Below are 20,273 nucleotides of genomic sequence, written 5' to 3' on the forward strand. Positions count from 1 at the left end.
AAATTTTGTACAAATTTTTTATAAAAAAGTGAGTTTCAAAAAAAAAAAAAAGTGAATTTTTTACAATTTTTATGATGAAATCATTTTTTATAAAGGACTTTACAAAATTCTTGCATTTGAAACTTGTATTATTGTATGGGTTTTGTTAGAGCCATTATTCATTCCACATTTTATATTTGATAGTTTTTTTTTTATATAAAATATGAAGTATGAAATAGTAAACATATATAATTTGTCATAATACAATTAAAAAAAAACAAATGGAGGAGAAAAAAAGAAAAGAAAAAACGTGGAGGAGGATAAAAATTACAAGGACCACAAAAAGAGACGTTGGCTTGTACGTTTCTTTTCCAAAAGAAGAAAAAAAAACCGGTACAGTTTCTTCTTGCAAGTTTGCAACGGCCAATTTACCGTCTTTCCCACCATACTGGAGCAACAATGCTACTCCACCCCTCCTTCCCGGCCATTAATCCTCTCACTTCCAACCGATCCAAAACTTTCCTTCACCGTCATCGTACCACTGTGGCCCGCCGTACACTCCGATGCGCTGCCGGCAATGGTGACGTCGACGCATTCACCAAGCGCTCCGGTTACCTCTTCAAGCTCACCGCCTTCGAGGCTGATTCCTTGGCCGACTACAACGTCTCGAAGATTGCCGCGGTCTACAGGAGGAAACCGCTGGTTCTCTTTCGCCGCCTCTTTCAGATTGGGACCACTTTCGGAAAATGGTTCGCCCTCCGGTACCTCGACCGGGTCATGGAGAAGTCCGACTTGATGTTCGAGGCGAGTCTAATTCGGTTGAAACTAAGGTCATTTGTTTGTACTTCCATTTTTCCTCTAGCTCCTTGGCGGTAATCTTCATGGTTTTCTGATGCAGGTTAGGGCCGCAGAGCTTCGGAAAATACTGGTGGAACTTGGTCCGGTGCGTCTTGGTTGTTAGACATAAATTTACTCCTTCTGAACTTGCTCTGCTCTGTCTTGCTTATTTTTCTCAATGTGTTTTTTACAGTTTTATATGGAACGCTTGAAATTCCTTGTCAAATTTTGTAGGTGATATATTTCAACTAGCTTGTTTGTTAATTAACTGTCACGATTATTTCAAATTGTTATTTAAGGTGCGTTATGGTAAGAAATTCACGCAACTACTGAGGTTATAATTGGTGACTCTATTTTCATTAACCTAAAATAATTAGATATAATATCTTCGACCCCTTTCAGTGGATAGTGAGAAAACAAAATCCGGATAGAGCAAACCTAATATTCAGTTTTCATTGTAAGTGAGACTTTCTTAACGCAAATGAAAGACGGTCTTTAAAGGTTAGTCCAAGGTTCCAAATTTTGCACTTTTATGATTGCGAATCTAAGCTATACATAAATGAAATTTGATAAAAATGGGAAGAACCGATATAAAATCAACGTTATGCGTTTCTATTCTTTATACATTTACAGTTATAAAACTCATTTGACATCTATTAAGATCTAAAATACCATGGACTTGGTTTTGTTTAGTTGCTTCCTTCTTATTATGTGTCCTTCCAATGATTTATTATTTTGATTACCTTTTCCCTGTAGGCATATATCAAAGTTGCTCAGGCTATCTCATCCAGACCTGTAAGTTGACATATGCTCCATGCAAGGGCATTCTACTGTCCCTTTCTTTTTATCAATCTCTGAAATTCATCATTTCTTAGCTATTAGAGGGCACTTGCAAGTGGGTCTGCTTGCTGTATTATTAGCTGCTATTACTTGAGATTTTAGTCCAAAGGCTTTTCTATCATGATATGTTAAACACGCGTGTTCTTTTTAATTTGTGATGGAGCTTTCTTATTTGAAGGCCTTTGTCATATTATTCAACTATACTTATACAAACACCAAAGAACTTCACAGCTCTGCAGGTTCTTATTTATTATGTTGATTTTACTTTTTCACGTTGGGGCTTGACTTATACACATACAAACCATTTTAGTTCAGTGAACCCTTTTGAGTTCTTGTAAAGTTCTTGGCATTCCCTTTGAAGAGTTGATAGAAATGTTCTGTTCAAGTTTCTCATAGTTTCTTGGTGTCAGGTCCCCATATGAAATGCTATTTGGATGCGCCTGAAGTCAAGGATGTAACATTTGCAATAGAGAATATTCTTCTCTCTAATATGTAGGATGTCAAAAGATGTTTTCTTCTTCATGATAGATTTTCCTCTCAAAGCTTTAAAGGAATGATGGGAGAAATATTGAGGGCTATTGCTTCAATTAGCTTCAACCCCATAAAAATCTTACTCCACAATTTATTAAAAAAAAAAACATTTTAGATTTTCCTCTCAAAGCTTTAAAGGAATGATGGGAGAAATATTGAGGGCTATTACTTCAATTAGCTTCAACCCCATAAAAATTTTACTCCACAATTTAACCAAAAAAAAAAAAAAGAAGAAGGAGAAGAAAAAGAAAAAAAAGATTTTGTGACAAAACAAATAGGTGGATGATTCTTTGACCGCGATACATCAGTTGTGTTGGCCTAACACAGACCTTGGATCACTGAAGTTTGAAAGAAATTATGATGGATTAGGACACTTATGTCATGAACTAAGGCACAAGTAGGCTAGAAATGAGTGAAGCTAATATTCAGCTTCTAAAGGCTTATGTCCAGCATGGGGATGGTGATTTGTAACCTAAATCAATGCTTTTATTCAAGATTTGTAACCTAGCATCTTTTGAGACATTATGTCGTAACTGTTTTTAAGATGATCATATTTATGATATCTTTTGGTAGGATTTGATACCTCCCTCATATTTGGATGAGCTCTCATTGTTGCAAGATCAAATTAGTCCATTTTCCACTGAAGTTGCTTTCAACACAATAGAACAAGAACTTGGTTTACCTTTAGATGACATTTTTTCAGAAATTTCACCAGAGCCTATAGCTGCAGCCTCCCTTGGGCAGGTATGTATTTGGTCATGTTCACAATCTTGGACATTTTTGGTGGTCTCTTTCACATAATTAAGCTCTGATTTTGTATTTAGCCTCACAATTCAAACTTTCTTCAGTCTCTCTCTTCTCTCAAATATTAGGTTTATCAAGCTAGACTTCGTCGTAGGGGAGAGGTTGTCGCTGTTAAAGTGCAAAGACCAGGGGTTCAAGCTGTGATATCCCTAGACATTCTAATATTGCGTTTTCTAGCGGGATTACTTAGGAAAGCAGGAAAATTGAACACAGATCTTCAGGTATGCTGCAACATGAAACTTGGATTAAAGCAACCTTGACTTCTATTTTATTATGATATTGCTAACTGTATTGAATGGGTCTTATGAGTGTTTTGAAATTTCCATTGATTATGAGAGCATCTTTTATGAAGCAATATTGTACTGATTTCGATTAACTATCAAAAAACTATTGTATATGCTTCCTTCTTGGGCTGGATTGTTATAACTGAGATACATGTCCTTCAATTTGCAGGCAGTTGTTGATGAATGGGCATCAAGTCTTTTTCGGGTATATCTTTATAGTGTTTTATGATTATTTTTTTTATTTAGCCAAGTATATATCATGACACGGAGGATTGTAAGAAAGGAGTGCTAGCCCATTAAGAAATGCTGTTTTTCTTGCTTAGAGCTTAACTGAGTCTACTACATACCATAACTGAAAGATACCTCGTAATACTGGAATCATAAATCTTAACATCAAAAAACCTTTGTCGCGTTCTTGGTCAAAGATTATGTACGTAGTGCTTTTCTTAGAGACTTATGCAAAAGATTGCTTTTTGTTTTGTATGTGTTTGAACCAAATTATTGGTCCATTTGCATAAGGAACACCTTAGGTGTCATCAGATACTTATTTTTTAAGAGACAAGTTAACTTCATTCACTTATTCTATGGGTCCATTTCATCTGTTGGTAGCTTAAATGCGCACGCGCGCGCGCGCACACACACACACTCAAAACACACACAGAGAAAGAAGAAACTGCGAAAGTAAATAGTTGACACAGTCCCGCTGTTGGTAAAGCAAATGGGAACGTTTTTCATAAAATATTTTTTTGCACGAGGAATATTCTTAGAGCTTCAAATTGAATACAGGTAAATCACATTGAATGCAGGAGATGGATTACATGAAAGAAGCAAACAATGGTCTCAAATTTAGGTAAGAGCATGATTTTAATGACCGAAAATTTTCCATGTTAAAAACTTATTGTGAATTTAAAATCCTTTTGAGTAAGATCAGCGATACCTTTAATGTTTCATGTAAATATGGTTTTCAGTACAAGGAGGTATCCGGCAACTGTTTCAACTAATTAATATGGATGCATAAATTAAAGAATCAAGCTTATAAGCTTACAGCCTTGATATTGTCAAGGCGCTTTCTATGTGTTTCTTTATCAAATGTTTCATCTGAACATAGTTGTTGATTGGAGTTTGTTGAAATGGTCATTTATGGGTGGTATAAATCGTATTGACATTCCCTCATCATTACTTTTGCCACTTATAAAATCTTTTTCATCTAGGTTTGATTCTTCATCGATTTGGGCATCCAAATTTACCTATTGATAAGTTACATGGATTAGAGCATTAGTACCATTTTAACCATGGCCAATGCTGAATATAAATTTTTTTTAAATGCCCATCCATTCTGAATATGCAAATTCTTAAAATCTTGCATCCAAATTGTACCCCAATGAACAGATGTATTTTCTTGCCAATCTTGTAAAGAGGTGCCCACGGTGCCACGAGCCACTTATTTATTTCTCTGCCTCTTTCATTACCTTAAACCTGTTGTTTCAATTTGTCTCTAAGCACTTAAGTGACCTCTATTTCTAGTTTTTCTTCAATTGGAAAAATATATTTGCCTCTGCTTATTGACATCTTATATGCTACTGATATGTACTTCAGCAATAACCCTGAAAGAGTTCTAGCTTTCTTCGCTTTTCATTTTTTTTTTGGCTCTTAATAATATATATTTTTTTAATTCAATCATAGCCTGTTGGCCTCCTTTCTGGCTCCAGCTGTAATTATATGATTGGAGCCATTGAATATATGATTACAAAAGTTGCACTTTTTTTCCTTCGGGCATGTTTTCATAGAACTAGACAGATTCCACTCTTCATCCTTGGCCATATCTTTGGTAGTTCAGTTGTCAGGATGATGGCCTATCGGAGAAATTAAGTCTCTGGATAAAAATATTCTAACTCTAGAGACCAACAAGTATTATTTACAATTTGGATATCGAGACATGTTTTCTACTTTTAATGTTATAGGAATTTTGATTGTAATTGTATGCTAGTTATTATAAGTCACCCCAGTATCTAGCGGTGAATATTTTTTATTTTGCTAAGTTTTTGTGCATTACATTTATCAATTTTAGATTAAATCTTACATGATAGAAGCTCTTAAGTATGGTATATGCTTGAACAGACAATTATATGGTGCACTACCAGATGTTTTGGTCCCAAAAATGTATGTGGAGCATACAACTCGTAAGGTCCTTGTTATGGAATGGGTGGAGGTATTGCTTTTCATCTTTGTTTTCTTATTCACTATTAAGTTATGCACCTAATTCTGGGATGGCTTCCAACTGCTATTTGTTTGTAAAGTTTCATATTGTACCACTTGGTGCTCATGAGGCCGTACCGCAAAAGCTTGAAATTAATTAAACATCACCTACTTTAGGTATGTGTTGGTAAGTGTTGTATATATGTAGGGTATGCTAACCATTCCACGTGGAGGACAGCAGTTTCCCTGTCTTATTTGTACAAAGATGGTTTTTCGCTATGGATTTTTTAAGTAATGAAAATCTCATTAAAACTTATTGTCCAAAATTTTTTTACTTATGTCCCGTTTACTTGGGCTCTTGTGTACTCTTTTGATCAATAAAAATTTGTTTACCAATAAAAAAAAAATTAAAACTTATTCTTTGTGAAAACAGAAGCCAATTGAAAGATAGAATAAAAGTGGTTGGCTCCTCTATATTGTTTTCATTGATACATATCTCTTGTGACCCTACCCCTTGAACTGGAAATGAAGAATGATTCTTCCTCAAGGCCTTAGTGAAAATATCTCCCAACCAATCATGTAACCTAGCATATGTTGCTGTTAATATGCTTCGTGATAAGGTGATAAACTCATTTTGTTCAAAATGACAATTGATTTCAATTTGTTCAGTTTGCTCATGGAAGTGAAAAATTGGATTGATTGTATATCCATTGATGCTGGTTATCATAAAACATTTTCATGGCCTTTTTATTGGATAAGCCCCCCAATTAGAAAAGAGTTCCATTCTATGTCAGGATTCTTTTTTATTGGTTGCCTACCTCGAATTATAAAAATAAAAAAGGAGGATATCTTTTGAAGTTGGTCTTCCCTACTTTTATGCAAATATTGAATTGGAACAATGTACTGGAGTCAAAATTACTTGCATTTCATCAGGAAAACTAATCAGTCATAGAGTAGCAGGGCATGCCTTGATTGATAGCTTCATAATATTTGGGGGTTATGTGCTTCAAAAATCATTCAAGGGTTGGTAGAAGTCCTTTTTTTCTTTCTAAACATAAGCTTCCACAAACGCTTATGCACATGCCTTGATTGATAGCTTCATAATATTTGGGGGTTATGTGCTTCAAAAATCATTCAAGGGTTGGTAGAAGTCCTTTTTTTCTTTCTAAACATAAGCTTCCACAAACGCTTATGCATATACTCCAGATACTATGCTGATTTTTTCTCTTTTCTCGGCTTTGTAGGGGCGAAAGTTGTCAGAAGTGAAGGATCTTTACTTGATTGAGGTCATTTTTAAAACTAATTGCAACGATGTGGTTCTTAAATAATAACTCTATGTAGCTTTGTGATATATATATATATATATATATTTATATAGCTTTGTTGTTTTTGTACCAAAATCAGATCTCTGTTTCTTGTTGCTGAATAGGTTGGAGTCTATTGCTCATTCAATCAACTTCTGGAATATGGCTTTTATCATGCAGACCCACACCCTGGAAACCTTCTCCGGACATATGATGGGAAACTAGCTTATTTAGGTATATGTTACAAGTCTGAACATTTCAGTCCATAAAATCAGACAAGTTATTTTGTCCATAACTAAATCATTGACTCTCTCTTTCCCTTTACACCAAGCGTTCTACTTAACAATCGATTCAGTTGGCTCATTCAATACATTACCATTCATTGATATCAATCTGTACCAATTTCAAATTGATGTCATAACCAAGTTGTAATTTTTCTTTTTGTGTATATTGCTTTGTGCATTGGGACAACATGGGCATAGACTGTGGATAAAAAAATTGAAGATTGATTGGTTGCTATTTTCTCTGTGCATTGGTTGTATTTTGGATTAATGTGCTTTTTTAATATAAATAAGTGAAAATTTTATTGATAATCAAAAGAGTATTTTCTATGTACACAAGTGTATACAAGATAAGATAAGTTAATGGTAGTATACGAGAAAAACACCTAATCAGAAAATCAGAACAACAATAGAAAATTCTGAAACTTAAAACCGAGAAAAAACAGTGAGCATCCATCCATTTGTATATGGTTTTAAAGAAGAGATTGACTTTTGCCCCCATCTTCTCACAATTCTGAAAGTACCAATCATTCCTTTCTCTCCATAAGCACCATTAAGCACAACAGAATCAGCTTCCACAGCAAACTGTCCTTTCCAACATGCCAAGAGATCCCCAATCTATACAGCATAACCCAACCGAGCTGTTTTTGGCTTAATTCTTGTACTTTCAAGTAAATTTGATTTGTTTGTTACATGATCTGATTGTAGGCTAACTGTTACAGCAAAGACTTTATTGTGTTTAATTCACTCTTTCAGTCATAGCCTGTCTGCATTGCATCTTTTTTTGTCTTAATATCCACTGGATGTATCTATCCATGTAAAAATATAGTTTTGCTATATAACATGCCGAATTAAATTTTATTGATTATATGGAACAACTTGTAGCAAAAGAAAAAGTGTTAAATTGTAACATTTTTCACGAGCAGATTTTGGTATGATGGGTGAATTTAAGCAAGAACTCCGTGATGGATTTATTGAAGCCTGTCTCCACCTTGTCAACCGTGATTTTGATGCATTGTCAAAGGACTTTGTCACTCTTGGGTATCATAATTTTCTGTCATTCCAGTAGAGATTACTCATTATGTTGGTATTTAGAAGGCTGGTTAACACAAACTCTACAGGCTTCTTCCACCGACGGCAGACAGGGATGCTGTTACAAAGGCTTTAACAGGTTTTTCTCTCTATTTGCATGAACCTAGGTGTCCCTGTAGCTGCATTTATTGGAGTTGATGGTGTTGACCTCTTTCTCTGGAGGATCATTCTAATGAGTTCTAGTGTCACGTGCATTTTTTGTTTTTAGGTGTATTCCAGAATGCTGTTGCTAAAGGAGTTCGGAATATTAGCTTTGGAGACCTGTTAGGAAATTTAGGAACAACCATGTAAGGAGCTGTCTTACCACTATCATCTATTTCCAGGATATGCATTAGTTTTGCAGATGCGTAATTGTTGTTGGTACTCTTTCCAAAGGGCCTTATTCAATATAAATTGTGCTGAATGTTTCTAATAGATCCGGTGCCTTTTTCCATTTGGCACATCTGAAATACCACATCTAGAATGAAATGTCATATCAGACCCAATACTACATATCTGTTAATTGAGTATAGTATAATGATATGGGAAGTCCATGCATATACACAATAGCACCATATCATGGACTTGTAACAGTGTGTATACATTATAGAATGCACAACTCAGCTGGGAGATTATATACATGCCTAATGAGCTTCAATTAAATTCACGAGTGTTCAATGTTTTCTCTTATAATTATCTCATCTCGAATTTTTTATATTTGATATAGGATTGGATATGAGCTTAGCTGTAAAACTTGATAATGCCCTTTTATTGATCAGAAGTTCAATTATCTGCGCACTGTTCTGCCAGACTTGTTAAGGAATTGTGTGGATAGGTCCCTTTGAGCCCAAACTGTAAATTGCATTTCAACAAAGATATTGCATATAACAGACTGCTTTTGTTGTCATTTTAAGGTTTTTTCTCTTTTTCAAGCCATCTCTTAAATGCATGACTACTCTATGGACAATGAAGGGTTTATTAATGTCTGTGTAGTACATAGAGCATTCTTTTGTTGGAACATGTAGCAGAATGGATGGATACCTATGCTCATGCATTGTTTTGTTTGTGCTCATTAAGATTGCCACATTGATTTGTCTGTGCTCATTGTTTCATCCTCTCAAGTTATTGTGTTACTTGCCCATGTCTTCAACAATTAGTTAAACTGATCTTTTTTTATTCCTTCTTGTTATATCTCTTTTGCAGGTATAAGTTCAAATTTCAAATACCTTCATATTTTTCTCTTGTCATTCGGAGGTAGCCATATTTTTTTGGCAGAGATCCTATGTATCTCTTTCTTGTGCATCATATTCGATACTGTTTGTGAAAGTTTATAAGGTTCTCGAGGTTAATATGAGTAGTTGAATGACATTGGTTGCTCCACCTTTGCATGATTATTCTTATTATTCTGTTTTATGCCGTTTAATGTATTTTTTTGCTCTCAGCCTTGCTGTATTGGAGGGAATTGCAATTGGCTTTGACCCAGATTACAAAGTCTTGGGTAGTACATACCCTTGGATTGCTAGAAAAGTACTAACTGACAGCTCACCAAAGCTAAAGGCTTCTTTGCAAACTCTTCTTTATGAGGTAAACTGAATTTTATTTTTACTTTTTCTCATCAGTCTATTAATAGCCTAGTGGTTCTGCACTTATTCTCCCTGGCAGAAGAGACATTATACACGTAACACGTTATGCATTCTTTGTAAACCATAACCCCGATTCCTAAATCATTTCTTCTCAGGATGGTGTCTTCAGAATTGATCGTCTAGAGTCTCTGCTAACAGAGGTTAGATTTTCTATCATACTCCTCGTTCTTTCTCAAATTTAATCACATTTAGGTCAGTTTATCTTATGTTTAACACAGACCTTTTGTGGAAGCTATATTACAAATATTGCATTATAGTCAATTTCCATTTCCTTTTAGTTATGCGTACATTTCTTGTTGTTGAAGTTGTAAACTAGAGAATATGTTAGTACAAATAAAAAAAACTATGACTGCTGAAGAGAATTAAAAGAATCAATTCTGATCTAGTTTTTATGGTTGAAACCAGTGCCATTTTTAGTGAATTAATATATACATTGGGTATGCCAAAATATCCCGCTCATGCTGAGACAGAAATGTTTTCTGCATGGCCTGCAAACATATGGATTCTATAACATTGTTGGGATTGGAACCCCATGAGTTTAACAGTCATAATATCATGTGAGACCAATACATCTATCCTTCAATATTTTTGCATGACTGTCTAACATTGTTGCTGCTCTCAGGACTTGAACCCCACCGATGTGCTTCAAATCCTAATGTTAGCACTATCTTAATATTATGTTACATTACGAATCTATTAGTCAACAGCTGCTTTCTCCCTACCTGGCATCTTTGAGCCCCAGGCATAGCACTCTACCGGTCATCCATCTCCATTCTTTGCCAAGTGTAACAGATCCAGTCTAGGCTGAGCTCAGTCTTCACTGCAAGAAAAATAGTGGTAGGAATTTCTAAAAGAGGAGAGAACAGTCCCTTTTGGCGCTTATTAATAAAGAATTATTACTCATGAAAAAATATCATGTTAGACCAGTTCATCAATCTTTCAGTATTTTTGCATGATGTGCACTCACAGGACTTGAACCCCACACGTTTGGATCCCCCAGAGTGTCTAACACTGTCTAAATATTATGTCAGACGAGTAGGGCACAAAGTCCTAAAATTGTGGTTCTTTTCCAGCTGCGATAGCTTAGTATCATTGGGTTAATTTATTCAGAGACTAAAATAACTCTTATGGCAGTCCCTCCGCGCCAAAACAGATAAGGCCTTGGTCAGAAAACAAGCAGAGGAAGCTGGTTCCAGGGTTGTTATTAAGCAAGTCCTTTCTTTTACTTTAACTGAGAAGGTATTTCAAATCTGCATGTACTCTTTAATTTTCCAATCTAAGCTGAATCATGTGAACATTGCAAATATTTGAGATTTTTTTTTTTGTTTTTGTTCTCAGGGTGCCTTTTTGAGGGATATGCTTCTTCAAGAAATTGCTAAGGTAGGATTTTGGACTCATAAGTATGTTTTTTCTCTGTACTGATGGCTATTTGTAACAAATACTTTAGAGGTAAGGTTTTATACAATAACCATCCATTCATGTGCCTTCCACACTTCCCATTTTGTTGACAGCACTCATCACCCTACCCTGTGTTTGCTAGAATAAAAAGAAGAGAGAAAAAAAGGGAAAGGAAAAAGAAAGCTATCAGAATTTTCTCAGTGTAGTCAGAGAATAGATAAACATAATTACTAGATTTTGTGGGGAGTTTCCTTATCTTTTCTGATGGCCTTGCATGTGTGGAAACCTTCAGCCAGCATGTAACAGTTGGTTGAGTTCAGTTGCACATGATGGGAAACATCTTTGTTAACCCATTCCTTGTCTATCCCTGAGAATGTTGCCCTGGTCAGTACGACAGTACCCATGGTTCTGTTGATTAGCTGTGATCGTGAATGAAAGGTTCATTTATAGAATTTTGCTGGTTAATTCGTGGATATCTAACTTGTTGAATGGTCACTTTGCATGTATTTCTTACAAACTGTTTCGTTGTCTTTTAATTACATGCTTGTGTCCAATCACTTTGAGCAATTAACTGCAGGGTTTGGATGCTCTTGGGCTAGCAACACTGAATTCTATAACCTCTACAGCTATACCCTTCATGTCTTTCGTTCCACTCTCATCAATGACTGATGAGGACACGGCCAACTTGAGAACCTTGCATCGTCTTCTGCTGCTGTTGTCCGGGTATCAACAGACTGAAAATTCAGTCGGGGTAAGAGCTTTTGCTTCTACATTGCAAGGGCCAGTTATATAGTGTTAAAAGACTAGGGGGGAGAGGGAGAGAGAGAGAGAGAATTCAATGTGCATGCACATTTGAGGCCATAAGTTTATAGTAACCTAATGTTACCATCAACTTTGATGTTTTGGAAATTAGTAATTTATTATAAATAAAAAGTGCTTTCTGCACCGATTAGTGAAGTAGCTTTTCTGCAGATTGGTCTGTCACAAGCATATTAGACAGTTCATACAAAGTTACATTCACCATTGCCTTTTTGTGGCAACTAGTGGAGTGGCTTTTCCATAGAGGGTCTATAGTGTCTCAATCAACATATTCAACTGAAATTGAGCTCTATATCTGAGTTCAAAAGTTGTTAATTTTCGAACTTTTTAAAGATTCCTTCAGCTAATCTTGATAGGCGTTAGTGGGTAATAAATTCTTTATTCAGTCTTGTTATTTCTATTTGTATATGCTGTTATTATATTGAAACAAGCATTAGCTTTTGTATAAATATTTGGGCTTTTGAGCCCTCGACTTGAGCCAAATGGTCAAGCTTGAGCTTGTTCACCAATCAAGCCCACTTTCAGGTTAAACCTAGCTTGTTAATAAGTGACTGAGACAAGGAGAGCCAAGCCAAGTCCAAACTTAAGCTATTCATGAGCAGCACGCAAGTGCGTCTGCTCATTTGCAACCTCACCCCTTTTATTACGTACTATCACTAGTACACTAACTGAAAAATTACTAGTGGCAAACAAAGAATGCAGAAATACAAAGTTATATAGTGGTTTGAATTAACAATTTTATATTTTGGTGGCTAAAATAACTTGAGTCGATGCAACATAATTTCGATACTTGTGGGAACTTTGCCTTCATTTAGGCCTTCAGAAACCTAATATTTCAGTGGTTTGTCCCGTTTAAAGTTTTGTGCCAATTGTGAACCTTATCTTTTAAGTGTGAAATATAAGGTTGCGTTTGGGTAGTAGTGGGTATTTTGAGGTATTCTGTAAATAATAGTGAAAAAATAATATAGAATATTGAATAGTAGTGAAAAGTAATAATAAAATAATGAATAGTAATGAGGTACCTCAGTAGCCAAACTAGGCCTAGACATTTATTTTCATAAAATTGTAAAAGAATTGAATGTGAGTGAGAAAATCTGTTAAGCAGGAAAGCAATTTCCAAAGGAATTGTACGATTCCAGTCATAAGATGTTTCCACTGTTAGTAGATAGGGTTGAGTTCAGAGAAAAGTGTTTCTCATTCTTGCCCTTTTGTATTTTGTACTAGGAAGGATAAAAAAAAAGAAGGGACTAATGAACTTTACTTTAAAAAGTGGATCATATGTTTGATAATCTTTACAATCTGTATTTGAAGTGTTGTAAATCTAGCACATGGTGTACACACAGAAATTTGAATACTGAAATTTGTAATAGAGTGACTGTCACGATAATGCATTAATTCCTTCTGTAGGGACTTGGAGGTGGTGTCAGCCCAGACAAGAATCAAAAACTGAACCCAGAGGAAGCATCATCAGTCTTTAATCAATTTGCATCTGTTCAAGAAATTCTACCCATTCTCTCTGTTATTTCTGAGGTAAGAATCAAGCATGTGCCTGCTTAAAATGCATATCACATGACATTTACATGCATGTAGGTTGCAAACACATACTATACTGCATTTGAGAGATTATTTGAGTTATATTTGGCAGCTCCCACCTGAATCCCAACAGCAGTTACTTGGTCTACCTGCTGATCTGGCTGGACGGTTGAGCTCCCGTGTTGCTGCGAGGACAATCCGGAGAATGTTTTTATGAAACATTTACATTCCGGATATGAATAGGACAAGATGCATTGGTAAAGATTGAAAGATTTTGTTCGGTAAGATACGTATATACTTTTTCCCCCTTTACTAAAGGTTTCATATTTTGAATATCCTTCCTACCAGTTAGGAATTCCTTGAGAGGGGGGGTTCTGAGAAATTCTTTATAGCGCGCAATTGAATTTACTCCTTGTAAAGATTATTTGGGATGTGGTGGATTTTGAATTCACTACTGTGCATTGTAGATGCATGAGTTTGGGAAGGATTTAGATTTGGGTGTTTCAAATACAATTCCCTTGTTTTGTTTATATTTAAGATCTGAATTTGGATTTGCACCAAAGCCATGCTTTAAGTTTTTCAAAATCATGGATTTGAAATCATGGTTGGAAATCCAAATCCAAATAAATATTGCAAATTCTTCTATCCAAACAAAACCTAAAACTATCCACTCCTCTGCTTTTTTCCCCACTTTTGCAAGATGCAAGGAGAAGTAACCTATTGCCCCCGAACTTTTATTTGGGTCTTCAGGCAGCTAGACTTGCCCTAACTGTCTCACTTTTATTTTTGACCTTTTGAGCATGACTCATGATATCCACACAACATATTTCACAATATATTTCACAATTCATATTGTAAAATAAGGATATTTACGCAACCAATAAAATAAACCACACAAAGAAGCTGTTTTCAACTTATTTCTTTTAGAGAAATAATATTTGTAATAATGAAGTATGCAGACGTCGCATAATCTTTTTGAAAAAAATAAGTAAATATGAAAAATGCATAAAAAAAAAAAAAAAAAATTTACTGTTTTTTAAAATGATTGTGCCATGTTTTGCATTGTATAACTGTTTGTAGTATTACCTATTATTGTTTTCGTCAAATTTGGAAATACTGAAGATAGAAACCTACGAGATCGGGGGTGGTAGCTCAGGGCCATTAGACATTGACCTGACTCGGTTAGGTGGTCAAAGCGATACATATAAAGGCCATAAAGATCAACACCTCAGCTGTTTTTTTTTTTTCCCCCTAAATAATTAACACTCGAGCTTTCTGTAATATCAATAGTATAGTATAGCCTATTTGGCAAGATCCAAAAGTCTCTAAGAGGGAAATAACAAATGAAAAATACTTTAACAATAAATAGATCTCACAAGAAAAAACTAACATGGCTTGATGCGTCAGGTTAAAGTGTAAAACTACTTTTATTGTAAAGTAGATCAAGCGTATCATATGAATCCATATCAATTTGTGAGTTTATTTTTATAAAATCTCTTTATAGCTGTACCGTTTCATCATATAGTACAGCTTTATAACCTGCTATTATCTCACAAGCTTGAAATGTTTGCCATAGATTCCTTTATTTCATCTGTACATCAGATACAACAACCCTACCGATTGAACCGCTTGTAAATTTTGTTTCTCACCGAAGAGTATAGAACTACAATTATTTTATGTAATGAAAAGAATAACTTATGTTTTTTTTTTCTTATTTGCATCAACCGTACAGAAACCGCTGCTTGTGATACACGTGAAAACTTTTGAAAACAAAAACCATGATATTCGATTATTTAAGGATACATTCGGAGGGACCTGCCATTCTCCCCCAGTAGAAATTCCTCAATTTCTACCAGTACCTGCCAAGATTCAACAAGAAGTTTAGTTTAGGAATAAATATACTTGGGGTTTCGGGGGGGCGGGGTGAGGGATGAGCTACTCAGAATTGGGTTCAGGGGGACCTCAATTGCTATGGCAGTTGGCGTGATATCAGACACATCTTCAAGATGCAGGTTGGCTGCAAGATCTGAAGAACAAAACGAATTCAATTTTTCAATATTTAGGATAATCATGAGACTAGAAAGAAGAACATTGTCTGATAAGGAATTGATTCAATCAAAGGCTTTAACTCCTTTTATTTAACATACGTCAATATCATTGGTGACCAAGATATTGCTCAGCGGCATGCATGCACATAGGGCATCCTGCTTGCCCTAAATATTATGCACTTGTCCAGTGCATAATTTATACAAAGCACAGACCAATATCGTAACCCGAATTTCCAACACAAAAGGATTGAAGAAAACATCCTGATAAAAGCTCCAAATTTGTTTTATGTTGTTCAAGACATTGTGGTATCATATAACTGCAGCTTCATGACTTCCAAAAAGAAGTATAGAGAATAAAACAAGTGGGCTATGACACAACACTAACTTGCATGCCCCAGATATCCCAATTATCTCAACACTAGAACGTGAGAGCCCAGTTCTAGTGGAAGTGACAGATGCAACCATGCCTTCCAACATTCAACTGAATGAAAAGATAAAGAGGATAGGAAACTTATTAGTGGATATAAGAAGACACACCTAGAAGGGAAACTGTAGTATCAGCATCGGCATATGCCTCGGATCTCTTTTTGGTAAGAGTAAACAGTCCCACAAAAGCCTGCAGGGAAGTTGAGGATGTCACACATCCAATCATTTTGCTAAACCAACTCTAAAATATGAATATAGTGAAAGGGTTTTAGATTGGTGTAAGTGATAGCCACCGTTGTGTAAGCATCTCCAGAATCAAAATGCAAAAGAGGGCGTGAATCCGTTCCCACTGCAGCAATTCTCCTGGCCAAGGCATCAAGGGGTACATCTAAGTAGACAGTGATCCCCTGCCTCATAAATTTCCTTGGAAAAAATAGAGTCAAGGAACTCTTTAATACAAATGAAATAAATGGTAAGGTCATAAGTAATAAGAGAGGATGGTAAATTTGAATATATATATTCATGACCCCAGTATACCAATTGATAGGGCGAACAACTACACCACCTCCAGTGGCAACAACTTGCCTGGGCACCAAGGATAATTTCCGCAATGCCTCACTCTGTAGAAAAGTGAGAAACCATTCATTTTTCTTTCCATAAACATAGAAATAACACAAAAAGGAAAGAAAAAATAATTATTGATAGAGTTATACCTATAAGCAAAGTATTGACCTATAGCGATAATAGTGGCATTAATGGTATTTAATAAACATATAGGAGACTGGAAAATGATTTTCTTAATATCTACATAAGAGGCTCCTCTTGCTATATCAAGCTTTAAAATATAATATTGCCAAAGTCCCACTATAGGCAACGTATTTCACATTTTCAGGTTTCCCCATTCCAGGATCTAGTGACTCGTAATTTGAAATAAGTTTCAGCTTTTCTTTTCCTGCTCAAAACTACATTTGAGACTTAAAAAATGAAGAAACCCCTTGTAAATGTATTGGCACTAACCAAACGGAAATGAATCTAGTGGCAGCCCCAAAAGATAGGTTTAATCACTGTACCATTAAGCATAAAGTAGCATGGTATCTATAGTGCCTCTTTCTCTTATCTAGAGCAAACAAACAGCAGATTTATACCATTTAGTTCATGAACTTTTATTCTAATTCGATGTTTCACAAATAGATAGCAACTGATATTAGAAGATTCCAAATATACATCAGGCAATATGGATTTTGATTCATTGAATCCTGATAATAAATTAATAAAGTGCCGAAGGATAGGGGTATGTAAACTAAAACTGAGATCTCTTAACACCAAGTGAACTAAAACAAATCGTGAAAATGGTAAATCGTGGAGTGTTAGGATGATGATTATGACAATGACAATGAAGAAACACTGGGATGATCTAGGGGAATAGAGAGAGAGAGAGAGAGAAGCTTCAGCAGTTCATAAACATGTACTTTCCAACAGACCTCGTGATCTCTGAAGAAACTCTCCCCACGCTGTTTAAATATTTGTGCCACAGAAGTTCCACTCATAGCCTGTTCCACATGCGCATCACTGGTACCCACAAACAACAATACATCTTTCTTAGTGAAGAGTTCGCAACCCACAATACTGAATGCAACAGTACACGGGTGTTAAATAGAGTCCATTCATTCTCTACCCTAACATTGTAATCAGCTCAGAGGTGTCGTATATGTTCCCGAGGGAAAATGGGAAATCTAGGCCATTAAATGGTGGCCTAACGAATATGCCACTGATGTGACTTCTTTGAGCTGTTACATGATCCACCAGATGACCTGGGAACCAACCTCATAATCGTTTTCCAATTAAAACATACAAGTTCCATGAAAATATAGAGATATTCAAATCACAAACCTGTCAACAAAGGAATAACCTAATGCTTCTGACAGAACTCGGCCCACTGTTGTTTTGCCAGAGCCCATCATTCCTGAGTTTTACACTCCATAGAATTCAATTTCAAGAATAGCTAGTATCGCTATCATAAAGATGGAGTTAAAAAAGCAACTGACCCAAAAGAAATATTGATCGTCCATTTAAGCATGAAGCGACCTCTTGTGCCTTGTTCTGCAATTTCATCAGAGTCCAATCGGCAGTTCAACGTCAACCAAAAGATAATCATAAAGCCTTAGACTCTTAGTTTCAGAAAGACTTTACCAGAGATGAAACATCAAAACCGAATCAAAAGGCAATATGTGAACACAAAACTACAATACATAGTGCAGCGCTATTTTGGGCTGTAGACTGTATAAGGAAAGATATCATACCTTTAACAACCAGTCCTCGTTAAAAGCTGCACAAAGATTTCCAGATTCCAACACTGTAATAGCAACAAAACAAATACGATATGATCACAAAAGTCAATGATAAGAATTTTGGAACCCGAAAAAAAAAACATACGAAAAATCCATTAAACTTGATCCGGTAGACATTAGCATGAACTTCTTCGTATATACAAAACGAAATTAAATGCAGGCTTCGATTCCAGGAATAGCCAGTAAACCAGAATTACGCACTTCTAAGTTTTCAGCATTGCCATTGTCCAACAAGACATGATGTCATTGTACATTTTTTGCGAGAAGAATGAATCTAAGATCTACTCATTAACTAGTTTTATTCTCAAAAAAAAAAAAAAAGATCTACTCATTAACTCATTACTTTTGAATACAAATTCCATTTCTAGATCCTAACTTGTAATTAGGTGTTCTCCATGTATACTTTCTAGGCTTTGCCTATTTACTTGACCAAATAAAATCTTCTTTTACCTATAAAAAAAAATAAAAATAAAACTCAAATTTCACATCTAAAATTGCAAAGAATTGAAAGAATCATTGGCCAAATTCGGTCTTTCCTTTTTATCAAATAGATCAGCTAGATTCAATGATGATCTCAACTCCAAAAGGTAAGTCTATGAAACCACAAAAACATATCAGTCTCAACATTTAAAACCTCTAGAGGGCGTGTAAATACTAAAGTTTGTTGATGGCACTGGCACACACATATATATACCTTGTGAATGGTTAGAAGAGTGCGAAAGCCGGAAATCGAACCTCCTCTGCCGCCTACACATGCCTTTCCGGCTCAAATCACATATTTTTATCACACATTCTTTTATCTCTCTCTGATTCAACGGCACCACGGCCATATTCGGCTTCCTTCTAATTCTCTTCGAACCGATCATGAGAGCAGAGAATTGCGAAGCTGCACCACATGTTACCTCCATGCCCTCGAAAATCCTTATATTCAAAACGCCCGTCTCTGATTAAAAGAAACTCAGGAATCCTCGCTAATCAGGATCCAAAACTTCAATCATCCAGAACAGACAAAAAACTTAAAAGAGATGCGAGAAATAAGAGAAGGCCTTTAAAAGCGCGGGGCAAAAGGAGAACCGAATGCACAAACTGTCACCACTTCCAATATAACATGCTATCACTACAAGGCTTCAGTCTTCTGCCGAGTTTACTCCCTGGATTTCCAAGGAACCAAACAGAGAGGTAAAGCAGAGTAAGTTTCTTTCTCATCTCAAAAAGCAAAGTTTCATAAGAAACAAACAAGCTGAAAGACAATGAGGAGACAGATAAAAAGCAGTAGAAACGAAAATGTCGTACCAGAAAGGAGGAGGAGGTGCGCATGATAACAGAGAGACAGGGGAGCGACTAGCGAGTATGGTGGTGAACGAAGAGGAGAGGAAAAAATATAGAATAATTCATTTGGGTGGCAATATGGATTGAAATTACGCAATCACCCTCACCTTCTGATATTAACACCTTTACTACTTAACAAATGCAAACCCAATATTATGAAGGAGAAAATGTGTTGTCGTGTAATTTTTTTTTAAAAAAATGAATAAATATAAGATTTATATTAAAAAAATTAATTTTTTTAATAATAGATCTTATTATTTTTTAAAATGATTACGTTATATTTACGTATTTCATAACTGTATGTAATATTATTTGATATGTATTGGATTAACAAATCACTAGCAAACACATAGTAACAATAATCTGCAAGAAAATCGAAGCTTGATCAAGTCTTCAACAATATTTGATTGTTGATATCAATGCTCCAATTAAACCATACTAGAAGTCGCAATCATGACACGAGTTTTGCTTAAGACTGAATAATCAACTAATTCGCTCCTCCAAAACTCGCTCACGCTACTCCCGCTTTGTGGTCACAATTGTAAAACGAAAATTTTATTGAGAAATGTCATTTTTAGTCTTAAGGTCCCGTTTGGATTGAA

The 20,273-nt window shown here is 35.5% G+C and overlaps 2 protein-coding genes across 2 annotated transcripts; one reads left to right on the forward strand and one right to left on the reverse strand.

Moving 5' to 3' along the window:
• The first annotated feature begins 344 nt into the window (after positions 1–344).
• Positions 345–14,165, forward strand: LOC109002027 (uncharacterized aarF domain-containing protein kinase At1g71810, chloroplastic-like). The gene is made up of 21 exons (XM_035690918.1): positions 345–783; positions 878–922; positions 1,573–1,611; positions 2,761–2,931; positions 3,060–3,212; positions 3,445–3,480; positions 4,082–4,125; positions 5,394–5,484; positions 6,716–6,757; positions 6,901–7,009; positions 7,983–8,097; positions 8,178–8,227; positions 8,357–8,435; positions 9,331–9,381; positions 9,570–9,711; positions 9,866–9,910; positions 10,905–11,009; positions 11,109–11,150; positions 11,746–11,919; positions 13,395–13,517; positions 13,633–14,165. Exons 1-21 carry the CDS (start codon positions 439–441, stop codon positions 13,735–13,737), a joined length of 2,106 nt encoding a protein of 701 aa, XP_035546811.1. The 5' UTR covers positions 345–438; the 3' UTR covers positions 13,738–14,165.
• Positions 14,166–14,565: 400 nt separating this feature from the next.
• On the reverse strand, positions 14,566–19,729 carry LOC109002028 (shikimate kinase, chloroplastic-like). The gene is made up of 11 exons (XM_018979590.2): positions 19,636–19,729; positions 19,037–19,493; positions 18,295–18,347; positions 18,040–18,094; positions 17,885–17,957; positions 17,476–17,563; positions 16,532–16,614; positions 16,288–16,417; positions 16,106–16,184; positions 15,482–15,546; positions 14,566–15,379 (listed from the first exon to the last, which is right to left on the reverse strand). The coding sequence occupies exons 2-11, from the start codon at positions 19,248–19,250 to the stop codon at positions 15,314–15,316; spliced, it is 906 nt and encodes a 301-aa protein (XP_018835135.2). The 5' UTR covers positions 19,251–19,493; positions 19,636–19,729; the 3' UTR covers positions 14,566–15,313.
• Positions 19,730–20,273: the final 544 nt, after the last annotated feature.

Source organism: Juglans regia, chromosome 6 (genome assembly GCF_001411555.2).
Source record: "Juglans regia cultivar Chandler chromosome 6, Walnut 2.0, whole genome shotgun sequence".
In the NCBI taxonomy this organism is placed as follows: Eukaryota; Viridiplantae; Streptophyta; class Magnoliopsida; order Fagales; family Juglandaceae; genus Juglans; species Juglans regia.